The sequence below is a fragment of the Maylandia zebra genome, linkage group LG3 (genome assembly GCF_041146795.1).
Source record: "Maylandia zebra isolate NMK-2024a linkage group LG3, Mzebra_GT3a, whole genome shotgun sequence".
Taxonomy (NCBI): Eukaryota; Metazoa; Chordata; class Actinopteri; order Cichliformes; family Cichlidae; genus Maylandia; species Maylandia zebra.
Genome location: NC_135169.1, coordinates 24868620 through 24887516, shown reverse-complemented (window position 1 = coordinate 24887516; position 18897 = coordinate 24868620). Strand labels below are relative to the sequence as shown.

The window sequence follows — 18897 nt, the reverse complement described above, 5'->3', positions numbered from 1 at the left end:
CTGATGTTCTGCTTTTCAATTGTATAGTTTCATCTTTATCCTTCTGAACTGTTTGTATCTGTGGAAACGTGGCAGAAATGTGAGGCAAACAGGTCAGAAAGAAACAGAAAAAGTTAAAAAGACAGGTTGAACAAACACTGAAACATTTTTTCTTCTTTGCCTCGTCCGTCCCCCTTTGTCCTTTGATAGTGTTGTCTTGTCATTTGTGTCAAACAGAGCATCAGTGGTGCCTTTAGAAATCTGTTCTTTCTGCACTCGAAGTCTTGACACAATCCATAATTGGTTGGTTTAAACTCAATTCAATTCAATTCAAATTTATATAGCGCCAAATCACAACCTTACGATTACTAGGTGAGCCTAGATGTTGTAACAAATTCTATGAATCTGATTTCAAACTGACTCAATACCAAACACACGTTCTTCCAGCTCCATCACTTGTATGTAATGCTGCACATTACATTTTAAGAAGTGCGCCCCTGTGTGAAGAAACACTGAGCTGATTTGCACCATAAAAAAGACGAGAACCTACAAAATCAAATTGACGTGGTTAATGAACGGCTCCAGATCTATCAAACTTTCAAGGAAAGATGCCTGAAACTGGAGTCTGAGGAACAAGGCCAAGCAGGTAGATCACTGTTTATAGTCATACTAAGGCCGTGAATAATCATCACAAGGAAGCAAACTGGAGATAGAAGTGACATTAAAAAAAAAGTGGTTAATGTCTTAATGAAAAAACATATGGGATGACTCAAGAAACTCAGTTTAACACAGGAGTACACATATTTGAAAGGTTTTATGGAAAATTATAATTCACTGAAGGCAGAGAAAGAGACTAAACAACCAAAACAAACCTCTGGAGAGAAGTGTGAGAAGCTGACATCAAGGTTTCTAAGAAAGAAGCTTTACAGGAAAACATGATAAACTAGAATTTGAGACTAAACAACCAGACAATCTAATCAGGTCAGAAAAACGCTGTGCTTTTAATGAGCAGCTTTGACAGCGACCAATCAAACACCAGCAGCTTCATGCTGACAAACTCATTCTTCAATCAACCGCGTTTCAGTCACCTTTTGTGAGAATTCAGACTTTAACATGTTGTGTTTAAAGCTGCTCCCTTTGATTAAATATCAAAGAGAGCAGCCTCTGTCAGTGCGCTCCCAGGGTGGCTGCGGCTACAATGTAGCTTGCCATCATCAGTGTGTGAATGTGTGTGTGAATGGGTGGGTGACTGAATGTAGTGTAAAGCGCTTTGGGGTCCTTAGGGACTAGTAAAGCGCTATATAAATACAGGCCATTTACCATTTAAATAGACACAAGTAATCAGATCAACAAATATTAATTAAACTAACTGGCATCAGTCAATAGTTAGGCAAGCAAGCAAAATAATTTGGCAAGTTGGCAAAACAATCAATCCATCAGTGGAAAAAAAATATTAACTTGTTAAATTATTAAAACATCAAATATGTATCATTTGTGTAAATGTGAAGGAGTGTCTTCCTCCCCTCATCCCCAACCAGCAGATGACTGCACCTCACTGCACATGGTTCTGCTGGAGGTCTTGTCCTTTTAAAATGGAGTTTTTCCTTCCCACTGTCACCAAGTGCTTACTCACAGGAGGTTCTTTAAATGTTAGGGTTTTCTCTGTACTATTGTAGGCTCGGGATTGTGAAACATATGAAATAAATGCATACAATTTGATCTTGTAATAAAAAATAAACAAATCAGAAAACAACCAGAAAAACATGCTCAAAGTGCTGAGCTTCTTTATTTGAACTATACCAGACTGAGCAACTCATCAGAATCGGAGTTTCTGCAGCAGAAACCTTAAAATGTTACATCTACAACACACCTGATACTTTCTGATATTGAAGCAGGATTTTATCAAATAATTCATCTGTCTGTTTGAGCAGATATAATGTGAGAAAACTGCCTTCATTATTTCCATAAAATTACCATATCTTTAATATGACTTCACTCAGCTTTCTAAAAGTTTCACAAATTAAAACTAGAACGCAGTATGGTTATGAGCAGTTAGAAGCTCAATACGTTTGAATCGGTGATCATTTCAAAGAATTTAAAGGATGAGCTCAATAATAATCCCTAAGAATCTTCTAATCAAAGCTCAAACGAAAAACGTCAACGATTTTGAGCCTGTGAGGGGTTTTTAGACTCAGAACTGCATCCTCTGGTGGCTGTGGGAGGAACTGCAGCTGAGTTTAGTAGAGCTTCATGGAGGCCTCAAAGAGCCGACTCAGATCCTCCACCGTGTGCGCTCTGGGAGACAGCTTGGTCACTCGCTCCTGGAAACAAACCAGAAGAAATAAAACATAAATCAACACATGTATCCAAACAAATATCTCCTTAAAGCCATGTTACAAATAGCACTTCCTTGTGAAGGACACAGGGCCAGGGTGGACCAGGTTTAGGCCTGGTCCACCCTGGCCCTGTGTCCTTCACTATCTCACATTACATCACATTTGCAGATATGAAATCAGCTAATTCAAAGAATCAAAGAAGTCTATGAATAACAAGGTCGCATTAAAAGATTACATGGGGACAAAACACAATACTACGGGGCCTTCCACTCTGTCTGGACAGTTTAATACCCTTCTAACATTCAAACCAGAAAACAAATTGCACATGTTTTTGAGGAAAAACATACAAAGCAAGTAGCCTCTGAGTTCGACCAGGATGTGAACCCAGGACCTCTCACACCCTAAGCACTAAGGTCTTGAATAATCGTCACAAGGAAGCAAACTGGGGATAGAAGTGACATCAAAAGAAAGAGGTTGATGTCTTAATGTAAACATATGGGATGACTCAAGAAATTCACAGTTTAACCCAGGAGTACACAATTGAAGGGGGACTCTGACCCACCTGAGGGATAGTTCCTTTCACTAGTGCCGGGATGTCGTCTTTGGTGTATCCCACAGCTCCCAGTCCATCTTCCACGTGCAGGTCAAACAGAATCTGACGCAGCGTGTCGGCCAGAACGGCACCCGCATCCTCCCTCTTCACCTGCCGGATATCTGCACCTGAACATAGCGCAGAGAAAGTCTGTTACTGCACAATTTTTAAAGAGTGATGGCAGTTTTGGTGAATTTGGATATTTTCTATTGATAGCTGAAGAAATAAAGAGCTACTACTGCAAAAAAATAAAGAAAGAAAATTACTTTTTTTCTATTTTAGACTTCTTTAAAAAGGTACAAAGAGCCCTTAAAAACCTTATTTTTGAATACCTTCAATATTCTTAAATAACTGAAAAGTCTCTCAATGGAGGCATTTAAGGTCCCGCTGACTGTCTTGGATGTTTGATGTTTCACTGTTTGTGTGCCCTGTTGTTGTTGGAGGTTCCTCTCCAGTGTATTTCTGTCTTTTTTTCTAACTGAGTAATTTTATTTGGCTCATTGAAGTCTGGAAACCTTTTGGTTTGGCTGGATAAATAAAGTAGACATTCCACACAGTCTCTATTATACTAAATCTAATATGGCCTAGTGTGAGGCGTCCAGGTACCGAGGATCTCTGCGGCCTCAAGGTGGCGCTCCGGACACATCAGGGCTGTGAAGTTGAAGACGGCCGGAGACGTAAGGACAACGGAGAGCCCGTGAGGCTGAAAACAAAGTTTAACAGAACATTTTATTTAAAAGCTGCACAGGTCGAGTATGAAACAAAGTAAAGTTCTGTGTGGAGTTCCTCAGGGAACCTGCACAGGTCCATCTCAGTCAGAGGTGTAGTGTTTTGTTTAAGCACCAGAGCATTGGCTACGCTTGAGTCATCCTTTGTTTCTAATCTTGTTTGACCATCATTCAGCTCTAATTAAGCAAAGTGATCAAATGTCAGAATGAATTTAAGAATATGAAGTCATCTGTCTGACCATCCTCATCAGTTCTTCCATGCTGCTCACAGCTCTCTCCCTCCCTGGTGTCTTTTCTCTCAGTCTTTCCAACGTTGCAATCTCTCTACTTCACTTATTTCTGCTCAATTTTTAATTCTGCATTATTCTCATCACAACATGTGAGTAATTAATAAAATATCACTAAAAACTTTATAATAATGCCAGAGTACCTCAAGTTTTTTGTTGGTGAGTTTGTACATAAATGATTTACCTGAAATTTGTACCTGTAGTGTAACTTACAAATGTTTGCTAATGATATACTTTTATATCTATATGTTAAAAACCAAGAAGCAACAGTCCCTTTAAAATAAACAAACCCATAGCTCTTCACTCACTTCTGACCCTGCGTGTTTATAGCTGAGCCCTCTTCTGCTGAAACCAGCAGAACTGAAGTTAACTAAGTTTCAGGGTTTTAGTCTCATTTCTGCACAGAAATCGGGTCACAATTTAAATATTTTTGTGGGACTTTGCTCAAAACACCATTCTCCTACAGTGTCTTCTTTCTATTAGACTCATACACTTCAGATAGAAATGTGTATGAACCTCATCTGTTAATGTGACTGTGTTAAGATAAGAAGGAACTTTATTGTCCCACGTGGCCAAACAGTACTACACTCTCAGAAATAGGGGTACCAAAGTGTACCAAAAAGGGTACAAATGCTTGTCGCTGGGGGTGTTCCTTTTTGAAGGACATTTCTGTACCCTTTAGGCTTGGTACATTTTTGTACCTTATGAAGTTGTACCATCTGAGGTACAGTGGGGCAAAAAAGTATTTAGTCAGCCACCGATTGTGCAAGTTCCCCCACCTAAAATGATGACAGAGGTCAGTAATTTGCACCAGAGGTACACTTCAACTGTGAGAGACAGAATGTGAAAAAAAAATCCATGAATCCACATGGTAGGATTTGTAAAGAATTTATTCGTAAATCAGGGTGGAAAATAAGTATTTGGTCAATAACAAAAATACAACTCAATACTTTGTAACATAACCTTTGTTGGCAATAACAGAGGTCAAACGTTTACTATAGGTCTTTACCAGGTTTGCACACACAGTAGCTGGTATTTTGGCCCATTCCTCCATGCAGATCTTCTCGAGAGCAGTGATGTTTTGGGGCTGTCGCCGAGCAACACGGACTTTCAACTCCCGCCACAGATTTTCTATGGGGTTGAGGTCTGGAGACTGGCTAGGCCACTCCAGGACTTTCAAATGCTTCTTATGGAGCCACTCCTTTGTTGCCCGGGCGGTGTGTTTTGGATCATTGTCATGTTGGAAGACCCAGCCTCGTTTCATCTTCAAAGTTCTCACTGATGGAAGGAGGTTTTGGCTCAAAATCTCACGATACATGGCCCCATTCATTCTGTCCTTAACACGGATCAGTCGTCCTGTCCCCTTGGCAGAAAAACAGCCCCATAGCATGATGTTTCCACCCCCATGCTTCACAGTAGGTATGGTGTTCTTGGGATGCAACTCAGTATTCTTCTTCCTCCAAACACGACGAGTTGAGTTTATACCAAAAAGTTCTACTTTGGTTTCATCTGACCACATGACATTCTCCCAATCCTCTGCTGTATCATCCATGTGCTCTCTGGCAAACTTCAGACGGGCCTGGACATGCACTGGCTTCAGCAGCGGAACACGTCTGGCACTGCGGGATTTGATTCCCTGCCGTTGTAGTGTGTAACTGATGGTGACCTTTGTTACTTTGGTCCCAGCTCTCTGCAGGTCATTCACCAGGTCCCCCCGTGTGGTTCTGGGATCTTTGCTCACCGTTCTCATGATCATTTTGACCCCACGGGATGAGATCTTGCGTGGAGCCCCAGATCGAGGGAGATTATCAGTGGTCTTGTATGTCTTCCATTTTCTGATGATTGCTCCCACAGTTGATGTTTTCACACCAAGCTGCTTGCCTATTGTAGATTCACTCTTCCCAGTCTGGTGCAGGTCTACAATACTTTTCCTGGTGTCCTTCGAAAGCTCTTTGGTCTTGGCCATGGCGGAGTTTGGAGTCTGACTGTTTGAGGCTGTGGACAGGTGTCTTTTATACAGATGATGAGTTCAAACAGGTGCCATTCATACAGGTAAGGAGTGGGGGACAGAAAAGCGTCTTACAGAAGACGTTACAGGTCTGTGAGAGCCAGAGATTTTCCTTGTTTGAGGTGACCAAATACTTATTTTCCACCCTGATTTACGAATAAATTCTTTACAAATCCTACCATGTGGATTCATGGATTTTTTTTTCACATTCTGTCTCTCACAGTTGAAGTGTACCTCTGGTGCAAATTACTGACCTCTGTCATCATTTTAGGTGGGGGAACTTGCACAATCGGTGGCTGACTAAATACTTTTTTGCCCCACTGTACAATCATGTACTTTCCTAAGACATAAATGTACCTTGAAACTATAGTACAGAAATGTTCTCTTGAAAAGGGTACAATAGGGTACCCCCCCAGCGACAACCTATTTCGTACCTAAAGAGACAAAAATGTACCCCCAATAGTCCAAAATATTTGGTTATTTAACCATTTATTTTCGATAATAGAATCACATCAAAGCACTTAAACAACCACAGGAATACATCCTTGATTACATTCGTATATTGCTATAGGACATGTCAAGAAAAATACATTCATTTAAAAAAAAAAAAAAAGTAAACAATCACATAAAGACATTAAACACCTGAACACAATGTTTTGACGGATCACAGAGATGGCATGTATTTAAAAAACTGTCCACACAAATGTTTTGCTCTACTTCAACAAGCATGCACATACATACGCACGCACGCGCACACAAAAATGTTCTTGCAATCACGTCACACAGAATACCTCAAGGACACAAACAGCCTATCATCAACTAAATAGGTGTCTAGAGCTTGAAAGTCTAATTCATTTCCTGGATTGAACAGGATCCAGTCATTGTCAACTGCCACTTGGTAAGCATGGAAATGACATTCATAAGTGCAAGGAAGTAACAGTTTCCCACACAATACCCAACAAGTATCAACATTCAAAATATACTTGATTTTAAAGAATTGAGGTATGGCTTCAGTGTGTACATGGCCAACTACAAAAACATCCTCAAGTTCATATTTGACACTGCTGACAGATATAGCAGACACACGCTGAAGCACTTTATCCTGAAAATGCACATCTGTAAAACTTTTGTTCATTTCCAGAGCATTCTGTAAGTCACCTGGCAGAGATGAAAATGGCACACTGACACTTGTGCTGAGTGAATGTTCAAAGTCAACAAGCAACTTATCTGAAGAAAACTCCCAGCACTGTTTCATTTGATGACGATTGCTAAGAGTTGCAGTGATGTTTACAAAGTTTTTGCATTTACTCGCTAGATTTTTGAAATATTGATGCTTGCTTTCATATCTCATACACCACAAAGGGCGAAGAGGACCATACATCAAAATCAGCCTTGGGTAGTCAATAAGGTAGTGACACTTGGGTGGGGGCGTATTTAATAGAGTTGGTTAAGTACCCTGGTGACACTTACTGGCAGGGGTTTGTCTCCCTGGTCTCCTATGTTGACAATGCAGTTCTGAAGAAAGTTCTTGTTATATGTAAAATTGTATTGTATTTATTTATTTAAATTTTTACTTTTTAATTATTTTACCTGCATTTTTTAATCACTCTTATATTTAAATGTTCATTTGCTATTTTATCTAGGGATTGAGAGTAACGTAGTTTCTATTCTCTGTATGTCCTGTACATGTGGCAGAATTGACAATAAAGTTGACTTTGACTTTGACTTGACTTTGAAAGACAAGTGTTTTCTTGAAGTATGCAGGGTAGGTCATGTTGAACACGAAGAAGGTGGAGAATGCTGAGATGTAGGCCTCATCCAGCGAGCGGCACGAGCAAACATCCACTCCTTCAAACTGTCACAACATGGCGACACTGTCTTAAGAGGGCAGTTGTCCAACTCTTATCCTTCATTCGAATGGTTGGGTATGGACTCGTGGGAGTATTCTGCAGAAGAGGAAGAAAAACATTAGTATACAGTATGTTTAAGCAATGTGCGAGTGAATGTGAGTGCGAATGGTTGTCTGTCTCTGTGTGTTGGCCCTGCGACAGACTGGCGACCTGTCCAGGGTGTACCCCGCCTCTCGCCCTATGACAGCTGGGATAGGCTCCAGCGCCCCCCGCGACCCTGAACAGGATAAGCGGACGCGAATGGATGGATGGATGGATGGATGGATGTTTAAGCAATATGTGCCAAGTGGATTTTCAACAGATTCCTCAAATTACCTTCTTTATTTGCTGCAAAACAAAACTGTCTATTCTGATAACCTGTAAACATTGCCCCTACTCCAAACAAAAAGCTTCTTGACCAATGACTGTTGTGGTAGTGTTTGATAAGCTGCTAAAGTTTGATATAATATTCAAGGGCAAAAGCAATCACCCCTGACAGTGACAGTACCTGTGAAGAATTTCCCTAAGGGGACAATAAAGGTCTATCTATCTATATAAACACCAGACAAAACCCAAGAGCACAGCAGCACTGTGGATTAACAGCAGTGTTTCCCCTACATTAGCTTAGCTGTGATGCTGAACCGCAGCTGAATTCAGCTCCATGCCAACAAAACACCGAGAATGAAACTTGTGGCCAAAGGCTATGCATTGCATCATGCATTTACCTCTCCAAGGATGATGAAATCTTCTATCTTCTCCTTGAAGATGGATGGCAAGAGAAGTGCCCCCTTGAAGTCAATTCCTAGGTCATACAGATGCAAATGCACTTCATTAGATTTTGATAGCATGCAAATTCCCATTAACATGCTCTTCACATGACACTATGGTACATCAATTATCTTTGGAAGAGAGAGCAAATGAATTGTCACAAAATTTACTATTTGTATGAGGTCAAATTAGCACCTGTAATGTCTTCAGCCAGTGCATTCTCTCTTGCCTCCATGTAGACCTTCTTCAGTGGCAAATCCTTGGTCATTTGAAGAACAGCAGTGAAGTTTTCGCTAAAGCGGCGACAGATGTTGTCTTGGCAGGGATGCATTAAATCAACCTCATCACACAACTGGAAATGAAAAGAGCAGAATAGACAAAAGAATGACATTTTACATTGAGGATTTAAACTTTTGACATGTTTAAAGACACAGACTGGAGATAAATGTAAAGTGCTTTAACCCTTGAACAAAAATTCTAAAGCTAATAAACAGATTGATTAATCAGTTAGTACAGAAAATAATAATAATCAGATTTAGAGACAAAAAAAAATCATTAGCTGTTTCCCCAATCATCTTAACAATTCTTGGGTTGCAGACAGTGTCCCTGCGCAGAGCTTACAGTTCTCATATTCGAAAATCCCAAATCCCACTAAGTAGGTGGAATGGTACAAATGTGTACCTTCCATTGTTTAAAATCCCTTTGAGCGGGAAACAAGTTAGATGCGATAAATTTTGCTTAGAAAACGATTTTGTTAATAGCTATATTTACATACTAGCATGTTTTGAGAAATTATTGATTTTTTTTACATTGTTGTACACGGTTAGTGACTATTTATCGATAAAACACTGGAATACGGCGGGCAGACAGACGTTGAATATTCCACCAACAGTCTAAATAGTCCACATTTGTACCTTTCTTTGTTTAAAACTTAGCTAACTGCTAGCATTCACCCATGTTAAAGCTAGCTCTTCGGACTTTTGCTAACTCTACTATAAAATTACACGTTGTAATTTTTATAAAAACACAAAATCACACCCGACTTACCTCTAAACCTTTGCGCCTCGTCGTCTGACACATCAATGCCTTCTTCCATCAACTTTTTAAGGCGCTCCTCCATTGATAACCCCCTGAGAGTCATTTTCTGTGCCAACGCTAGTCAGCGAGGAGGCGGAGCACTCATCGCTGCTGCCTTTTCAGCCTTTGGGATTAATGCGCGTTGCGAACTTGATACATGGAAATACAACATTGTGGTATTAATGCGCAGTTGTTTAGAAACAGTTATGCTGTCTTGGCGAACTATATTTGTAACTTACAAAATGTAGTCACCGTAACATAAAAATCTGCTTGACATTTTAACTTCCAAAGAACCTCGGTTTAACTTGATGTTGCAAATTCCATAAAAACCTCCCAATTAATGAACAATTCTAGGATGTAGTAAAAGCGAAAAAGTAAATGGCCAAACATAACAGTAAAATGATTTCACGTTTTTGAAAGATTTAAAACATTAAAAAATTATAACTGGAACTTAATAAAATGGAAATGGACCAGTTTTTTTTAACATCATTTGGTTGTGCCTGCATGTCATTGTGTGTGTGTTTTTTTTTAATATAATTTAACATACTTACACAAAGGTAGGTTACAGATATTCTTTGCATCATAGGATAATTTACGTACAGAGGAGAGGACCAACAGATTTGATTATAACATGTAGCTTTTATGAGCACACTCACATCTCATATGAATTTTACAATTAACCAGGCCCATCCAGATTTTCCCATGCTGACCCATTACCACATTCTGCCACTGTCACTGCAGTACAGGTCAAAATGGTACAGATTTGTACTTATTTCAAATTGTACCTTTAAAGGGGCATTTCTGGACTTTTAAAGACCAGTATTGTACTTTTAAGGGAACATTTTTAAAAAAATGTACCTATAGGTACAAAAATGTTCTTCTCTCGTACCTCTATTTCTGAGAGTGTATAGCAGCACTTGCATGTGAAAACCAGCTCCAAACCTCGAGAAGTAAATTACTTATCTAATTAGTAAAAATTTGTTTCCCTTAATACAGCTCCAGCAAACATTCAAGTACATGATGATGTGACTCCAAAGTACAATAGATGTTGGGACAAAGGAGAGCTTATAGCGATTTGTTTTACAAGTACTTGCTGTTTACTGGGGCCGAGGGTAATAAGTCATACTCTGAAAAATGGATCATTAACAATTTTATGAGCCTGAGGAAAAAACTGATTTCTTGTATCTTGATTGGAGAGATTGGTGCTCTTTCATTTCTATGTTTGCATATTTTCATTGCCGTTTTTACCAGTTTAATCTTCAGTCTTGACTTTACTGTAAGTAAACCAAATCAAGCTTCTGCACCATATCTAATCAAACTTTAAAGCACTGCATTATAAAAAAAAAATACCCATAACCTTATCGCTACGAACGATGTGTGTTAGACTTTAAAAAGTACCTGCAGAAAAATAAAGGCACGCAACTGTCCACATGTCACAGTAACAGCACCTTCATGTACTCAGGCCTAGAATGAGCGATAAATTGTGTTCATGGTACAGGCCAGCTGCTTCACACAGAGTTCTGTTTGTAATAATGCAGCTCTCTTTTGGATAAATCCTAAATAAATAACCGTGGAAATGTTGTTTTCCCTCTTGGAAAATGAAAATCATCACTCCAGCTGCACTACACCAGTGATCTCAGCCAAGAACATCTGTTTGCAATGCCAGCTGTCAGTAGCGGTTTTTGATACGGGCGACACGGGCGGTTGCCCGCGGCGGCATCGTGGTGGGGTGCGGTATCACGGACATTGGCAAAATAAAAAATTGTTCGTACTCATGCTGCCCTGACATCAGCCAGCGCATATTGGGAATGGCATGGGCACCGATCGGCTTTCTATTGTGGCTAGCTTGACTGTGACTTCGTAAGTGACGGCTCACTTGACCGCGGTCCCATTAGCTGAGAGTTTGGGCGCCCTCCGTTTGCAAGGTGCGACTGCTGCTTGAGGGGGCGGGGCAGCGGGACAGACACCAGAAATTATGATACAGACTTGTAATTTGCACCGATGCTTTTTCGAAATTCTGTACGCGAAAGGTGGGTGCACCTGCTCTGCTGCTGAAGTCAAAGTAAACTTTATTGTCATCAGTATATAGAGAGACAAGACGACGAGGCTCCAGTTACAGCAGTGGAAGAAAACAAACAATAAATATAAGAAGAGTAAGAAAAATAAATATAACTTCAGGACTCAGGTTAAAGAGATCAATAACAATTTAAAATTTATAATTTACAGTTTGATGATTTAAAGTCTCACACACAACCTGTCGAAAGGGGAGGGGGGCCAGCTGCTTCCAAATAGAGCACATTTCATTCATAATGTTGTAAATCCAAGCCCATTATGTATTCATGATTTGAATCCTGGGTTGTGCAAAATCGCAGAAACACACCTTAGACAAAGCAAATCTGTGAACTAAGGTGTAGGTCTATTAGGTTATGTTGTGGTGATCATCGAGTTGGGGGACTTATGTTCATACTGAAGTGCAAAATTAAAACCAATGGAAGATGGACAAGAAAAGTTCAAAGTCATCAGGTGCTCAGTTTAGAAAAAATAGAAAAGAAGAGGAGGAGAAACGAGCAAAAGATAGAGGCAAGCAGATGTGTGATTGGATAAAGGCGGGTCATCCTGAAACAATCAGAATCAGAATACTTTATTAATCCCTAAGGAAATAATGTGGGTTACAGTTGCTCCAAAAAGAAATGGTAAAAATAGTAACTGTAACAGACTCAACTCCAAACAATACATTATGTTACAGATTTTAATATTAATGAGTCATTGTCAATTGTTGATTTGTCCTGTTCTCATTGTATGACGAATTATGATGGCTGTTTGGTAGCCGTTTGCATACTATGCATACTCTCTCTAACTTCATATGTGTGTGTGTGTGTGTGTTTCTCTGGTGAAATTCAGTATGGTTCCGACAACAGTTTTATGTTAATGTATAATCCTTAATATGTTTTATGTGTGTGTGTGTGGCGCCCAGGGCGCCAAACAGGCTAGGACCGTCACTGCCAGCTGTGATGTCCAGTAATGATCACTCACCACTAGGGGGTGCTCCACGTTGTAACCCTTGGCTGAGTGAGTCTTGACGTTTCCTGCGATGGGATAGGACATCCCGTGACTGAAAGGAGGGAACCACAAACAGGTTGAAACGCTCACGCAAAGGTCTGGATCAGTTTAGCTCAAATAGGAAAATATGCACGTTGGCTATGAGAGCTCAAATAAACTGCAACATAAGACCAGTCCTACAAATAGAAAAACACTACAAAAGCACACAAAACACATTGCAGGAGGGGGCAGTAAAGTTGTATGTCTCAATCACATGAATCATACAATACTGCAGATACATGTTTGCTATTAGCTGTATACCATTAGCTTGTTACTTTCATCACATGATTGACTCCACAAAAACACTTCTGGTTTGTTATCTGTTTTTTTTTTTTTTTGTTCTTCTGCATCGTCTGCTGGTGTTTCTACATTTTCAGTGCATTTCATCCACTCATCACTGTAAATAAGGCCTTAAACTGTCCCTAAAGTTTCAATGTGATGTCACCAAAGTGTTAAAGAACACCTACAATCACAGGTGACATTTTAAAACCACGATCAGCTGTCTGTACTGCAACGCTGCAGAAACAGATCCATGAACTAATGAGCTAAAAACCCTCTTCAAAGCCTGATTTCCTTTCTCACTGATGAAGTTCAAGGAAACGTTTGCAGTTTAATAGAAACAAATTAAATAATTAAACAGATTTCAAAAGAAGATCAGCTGATGAGCACAAACAGCCTGCATGCAGGATTACAGGAAATCTCAGTCTTAGTCTTACCACAGATGAACCCCGGCATTCCCAAAGCCAATCCCGGCAAACACGCTGGCCAGGTGCATGCTGGAACGAGCCTCCAGGTCCTCAGGGTCTCGCACAGATCTGTAATCAATCAATCACGACTTATTTCAATTACAAATGAATCCAGTTGAATGAAATGCATATCATGGATATACTTTAGTTGTAGTTGGGGCCGTACCGTTTCATGTACTTGGCAACCACGTGGAGAGCATGGCGGGACCAGACATCGCTGATGGGGTTGCTGCCCTGGTAGGCTGGGCGGTTGATGGGGTTTGTAGGGCAGGGGCTCCTCTGGTCGTAGGGAAGGGCGGTGTATGACTCCAGGGCATGACTGAAAGGCAGAGATCAATCAGTGTGATGGAAGTGTCTCACATCAGGTTGGCAGTATCTCTACTTCTACAAAAACATGAAGGGAACACGCCACCATCACAGCAAATAATAATTATATTAATACTAATAATATAATGATAACAAAAATAATAATGATGAATCAAAAAATGCAGAAAATGAATAAATGTCCTTCATAAGTACAGACAGACCAGAGGACGTCGAAGCCACTGTTGGCGGCGACTCTCTCAGGCATGCTCAGTGTGTGCGTCGGGTCCACGATGCCCAGTGTGGGTCTGATGGCTCTGCTGGCAATTCCTGAGCATAAACAGCCAATCACAGCTCAGGGTCCATCATAAGAACTTGGATAATGAATAACAGCTCCCGCAGCTTGGTTTCTATTGGCTGATTTATGATTTCTATTAAATCTTCACTGACTGTCTTTCTAAAACATCTCAAAGGGGAAAATCAACTTCTAATATGCTTTTATATCCCTATTTTTATACCTGTTTTGGCTTTTAAGGGCTCGTAGTCGAAAATGGCGACACCTGTGGTCTCACTGCCGGTGCCTGCAGTTGTGGGAACTGGACACAAAAACCCAAAGTTAGCCACAAAGATGGAGGAAGAAGGAAAAAAAGTGGGACGCGTCATACCTGCAATCAGCGGTTTCACAGCTCCAATCACTGGCTTCCCTTTGCCAATCGGAGCATTGACAAAGTCCAGGAAGTCGGCATCGGGGTGACACGCGTACAGATTGGCCGCTTTACATGTGTCGATCACTGAGCCACCGCCCACCGCCACAAACGCATCAAAGGCGTGGTTTTTAGCAAAGGAGATGGCATCTTTAAAGCTGAAATTCAGCAGAGATCGAGCTGAGGTCATTTCATCTGATAAATTAACTTATTCATTTACTTACTGATTGTCTGCCATTAACACTGCTTAAGTATTTCAGCACTCTGATGTGCACACAGTTCATTCTGTGAGGAGGAAGAGTCATGTGACCCTGTGAAACGCCCCTATGTAGGTATGTGAGCCGACTCAGAGCCAGGAAAAAGCCTGGCTCTGATGAACTTTCTTCTCTCCTCTCTGATGAGACATTTTGGACACAAAGACATGTTTTTTTCTCTTCATCTGACAGGCAATCATTAATCAGATCGTCACTTGTGACAGCGACCTCATTGAGCGCACCTGGAGTCCGTTGGCTCGACGCGGACATTGTCATAGACTTTGTACTTGACTCCGTTTTTCACTAGAGACTCCACAACAGCCTTCATTGGAGGAAGTTGGGACAAGTTCCTGTCTGTCATCACGCAGACGTTTTTTGCACCGAGGTTCTGCAGGTCCTGCACGCAGAGAACAGCGAACAGCCACAATGATAGGAAGGACAACACAGAGAGCCACATTGGTCACTCCTTCTCAATGCATCACATTAAAAGAAGAAAGAAAAATTCCTATCTGACCATCACATGACAGCAATGAGGAGGATGAAGATGGTTACCATGCCGATCTCTTTGCTGACTCCTTCTCCATAGCGGATGTTGGAACTCGCCATCTGAAGGAAATAAAAAGAGAAGTGAGTGCAGTACCTACCTGAGTAGGTGCTAATGGAAAAGGCATATAAGTGTGTAGTTTATCAGTCTGTTTATCATTGGGATAAAGACTGTCCACACAAAGACGAGCAAGTCAAGACTGATGGTAGTACACATAAAGTTGAGGATTGTTACCTCACCCACAGAAATCCTTATGACCCAGTGACCTTATGCATTTATCCAAGATAGATACACCTCTAGTATCAATCTGAAAATCCTATATCGCCTCATGCTTGAGTTACTGTGTTCACAAACTTGTGGGTCTATGCCATGGCCTGTCCAACAGGGTGCCAATAATACCCCATCAGCCTTTTACGGCTAAGGAGTGAAAATGCCACTGTGCAGACTTTGCATGAAACAAAGATGAGATGAGCAGCATCAAAGAACTTATACAAACTCAAAACTTGGAATTTTTGACAACCTCAACAGTCTGTAGGTGGAGGTCACAGGTGTCAGTTCCCGTTAATGCACCACAGGAAATACAGATATGGTGGTTTGGGAGTTAGTTCTAGATCAACAGATCCATGTGTAACATGCGAGCCGCAAAGTTTGTACTAAAATAAGCTGTGTAAACATGTTGGGACTATTTCTGCTGGAAAGTTGGACATGTCAACATTGAAGTCTATGGGGACTAAGTTACTCCTTGGACCCTCTGCTGGATGTTAGAAGAACTGCAGCTTTCATGCTGCTTTGATTTTTAGTCTCTCCTGTATTTGTACAGGTCAAAGCTTCAAATGAAATTCAGTGCATTTTCAGAGCAATCCCACAGACTAAAGGAACTACTTTGTGGGTCTTAGAAAAGTGAGGAGCTCAGTTTGGAGAGCTGACAGTTTTAGCTACTTCTGCAGATGAATCCAGGAAAACATTCAAAACTTTAAGTTCTCATTCTGTGGTTGGTTGAATCCATCAGTTGATTAAAAAAATGAAAGAAGCTTCATTTGAATGTGTGAATGTGAGCTGAACTCTGAGCTGACACACATTAATGATTTACATCTCCTAACAGCCTTCAAGCTGAACTTCTTAGACACTTATTAAAAAGAGTCTGGTGTGACATTACCTCAAAGGCATAGTCAGTTTTCCGGACGGTGCAGGGTGCCGCTCTGACACCTGCAGAGATAGAAATCAAGCCATCAGTTACGGATCCACATTGATCAAGATGCACTTGTCTGCCTTTTCAGAGACTCTGATGAATACATGAATGATTTGTATGAGTGCAGGTTACCCTGGTGGAAGGTGTTGGAGTGAGCAGGACATCTGCACCTGTTCACACAGAGCAGAAGTCATGTCACCAATCTGCACATTTAATAATAATAATAATAATAATGGATTGGATTTATATAGCGCTTTTCAAGGCACCCAAAGCACTTTACAATGCCACTATTCATTCATGCTTGCATTCACACACTGGTGGAGGCAAGCTATGGTTGTAGCCACAGCTGCCCTGGGGCAGATTGACAGAAGCGAGGCTGCCATATCGTGCCATCGGCCCCTCTGGCCAACACCAGTAGGCGGTAGGGTAAAGTGTCTTGCCCAAGGACACAACGACCAGGACAGAGAGCCCAGGGATCGAACCGGTGACCTTCCGGTTACAGATGCGCTTCCCAATCCCCTGAACCACGGTCGCCCCGTGAATTTAGAGAAGGTCTCTAAATTCACGACCAAATTTAGAGAAGGTTCAGCAGTTGAGTTGTTGCAGTAGCTCCTGAACATCTCATGCACAGGAAGCATTTCCTTGTCATTCTTCCTCCAACCTGACAAAGATGGGTTCAGTATTTGAACCCAAACTGCCGATGTCCACTCATGAAAACATCCAAAAAGGAGACCATTAGGTTTTTATGTTAGTGTCACGATGTTTCCACGTCCTACGACTCCACTACAATGTGATTGGTCATTTGCAATGTTGAACCTGGAAAAAGATTAGTTTTGTTGATTCAGGAACAACACCAACACAACGATATCAGAGCGAGCATTAGATGTCAAACTGTTAGAAACTGTGCAAAATGTGAGGATGCACTGACAATTTACATGAGAGAATGTGAAAGGGGCTCTAAAAGCATTAGATATTCCAGGTGCAGCTTTACACCTGTACCTGGTCACATGTGCTCCCAGAAATCACTCAAATTTCACTTTTTTTTATCGGAAATGTATGCAGTCACATTTGACCACACGTCAAATGTGACTGCAAAACTAGGACTTTTAATTTAAAAAATCTTTCAGTGAAACATGTTTTTCACAGGTGAGCCGGATTTTAAAGAACTCTCCTCTGATCCAAAACGTGTGGCCTCCTGAGCTCTTCCCTCAATAAAACTGAACTTTAACCGGAAAATTCAAAAACGCTGTTATCTTTGAGCGGACTCTGGCACACTCAGTCTCCGCCCCTCGAAGGAAACCAGTAACAGTTCTTTTCAGTCTGGATGAATCTATTTCCGGTTCGAATTTAACTTACGCCGCGCGCTCGAGTTGCCTAAGCAGGTGAACGACCCGGTCCCGACCCGCCATGTCCAAGATGTGAATGACCCTCTGCAACGAGCAGCCGACCCCGGTCAACAGGTTGCTTCCGCCTCTGATTTTCACAATAAAGGCCGCTCAGACACATTAGAAGCACGAGGGTAGAAAACACCCGTTGGGCTGTCATTATTATTATTATTATTATTATTATTATTATTATTATTATTATTATTATTATTATTATTATGACAAAATAACGAAATCAAGGCAATAATTCCTCACATGGTACAAAAAACTAACACAAAAATACTGATATGAATATAAATATAAATTACAATATTTAGATATAATTTACTGTGTATGAGAAAGTAAAATGTTTAATACGTGTATATGCTTCACACATTACATTACATTCACAAATTTACAAATACCCAGTAAGAAATAGATATAAGAAAAAAAATCATGTGCATGGACTGAACATGAGGTATTTGCAGGCCATGTGTATACATATTTTATGTATATCCTGAGGCTTTTAGTTGTTTGGAGTTGAGGAGTACAAAGTGAACTTTATTTACATATTATAAACTGTAGTAGTTACGTGGGCAAGGGATAGGATGTGGGAATTGGGCAGAAGACTGTTGCACATGAGGATGGTACATAGGTGCTGCGGTGTCAGGTTCAGGGGTGCTACAGTCCTAGGGAACAAGTTGTGTTTCATTCCGTTTGTGTGTGTTTGGCTAGTTTTTAAAATGGAAGCAGCGTGAACAAATGGTGTCCTGGGTGTGTACCATCTTCATGGATTCTCCCAGCCCTCTTCACACAAGTGGTGTAAAGATGACCCAGAGATGCCAGCTGTTAGCTGACTATGTTTTGTCCTGTTTCCACAACACGCTGGGGGGCCTTTTTGTCACTTTTGGTGCGACTACCATACCGGACAGTCATGGAGGTTGTTATGCTCTGTAAAGTTGACCTCCAGGAACCTGAAGCTGAAGTGAATGTACGAATATTGGTTTTAATTCTCATCAGCCTGCAGCAG

General features: G+C 40.9%; 2 protein-coding genes across 2 annotated transcripts; both read right to left on the bottom strand.

The window, feature by feature from the left end:
- Positions 1 to 1746: 1746 nt before the first annotated feature.
- adhfe1 (alcohol dehydrogenase iron containing 1) lies at positions 1747 to 17965 on the bottom strand. The gene is made up of 14 exons (XM_014408463.3): positions 17860 to 17965; positions 16636 to 16673; positions 16471 to 16520; positions 15323 to 15376; positions 15013 to 15167; positions 14478 to 14674; positions 14331 to 14408; positions 14037 to 14142; positions 13676 to 13828; positions 13480 to 13578; positions 12698 to 12776; positions 3514 to 3610; positions 2878 to 3035; positions 1747 to 2300 (listed from the first exon to the last, which is right to left on the bottom strand). Exons 1-14 carry the CDS (start codon positions 17910 to 17912, stop codon positions 2217 to 2219), a joined length of 1401 nt encoding a protein of 466 aa, XP_014263949.3. The 5' UTR covers positions 17913 to 17965; the 3' UTR covers positions 1747 to 2216.
- Positions 6676 to 9771, bottom strand: LOC143417040 (uncharacterized). Its single transcript, XM_076882682.1, has 4 exons — positions 9635 to 9771; positions 8783 to 8939; positions 8545 to 8621; positions 6676 to 7876 (listed from the first exon to the last, which is right to left on the bottom strand). Exons 1-4 carry the CDS (start codon positions 9665 to 9667, stop codon positions 7781 to 7783), a joined length of 363 nt encoding a protein of 120 aa, XP_076738797.1. The 5' UTR covers positions 9668 to 9771; the 3' UTR covers positions 6676 to 7780.
- Positions 17966 to 18897: the final 932 nt, after the last annotated feature.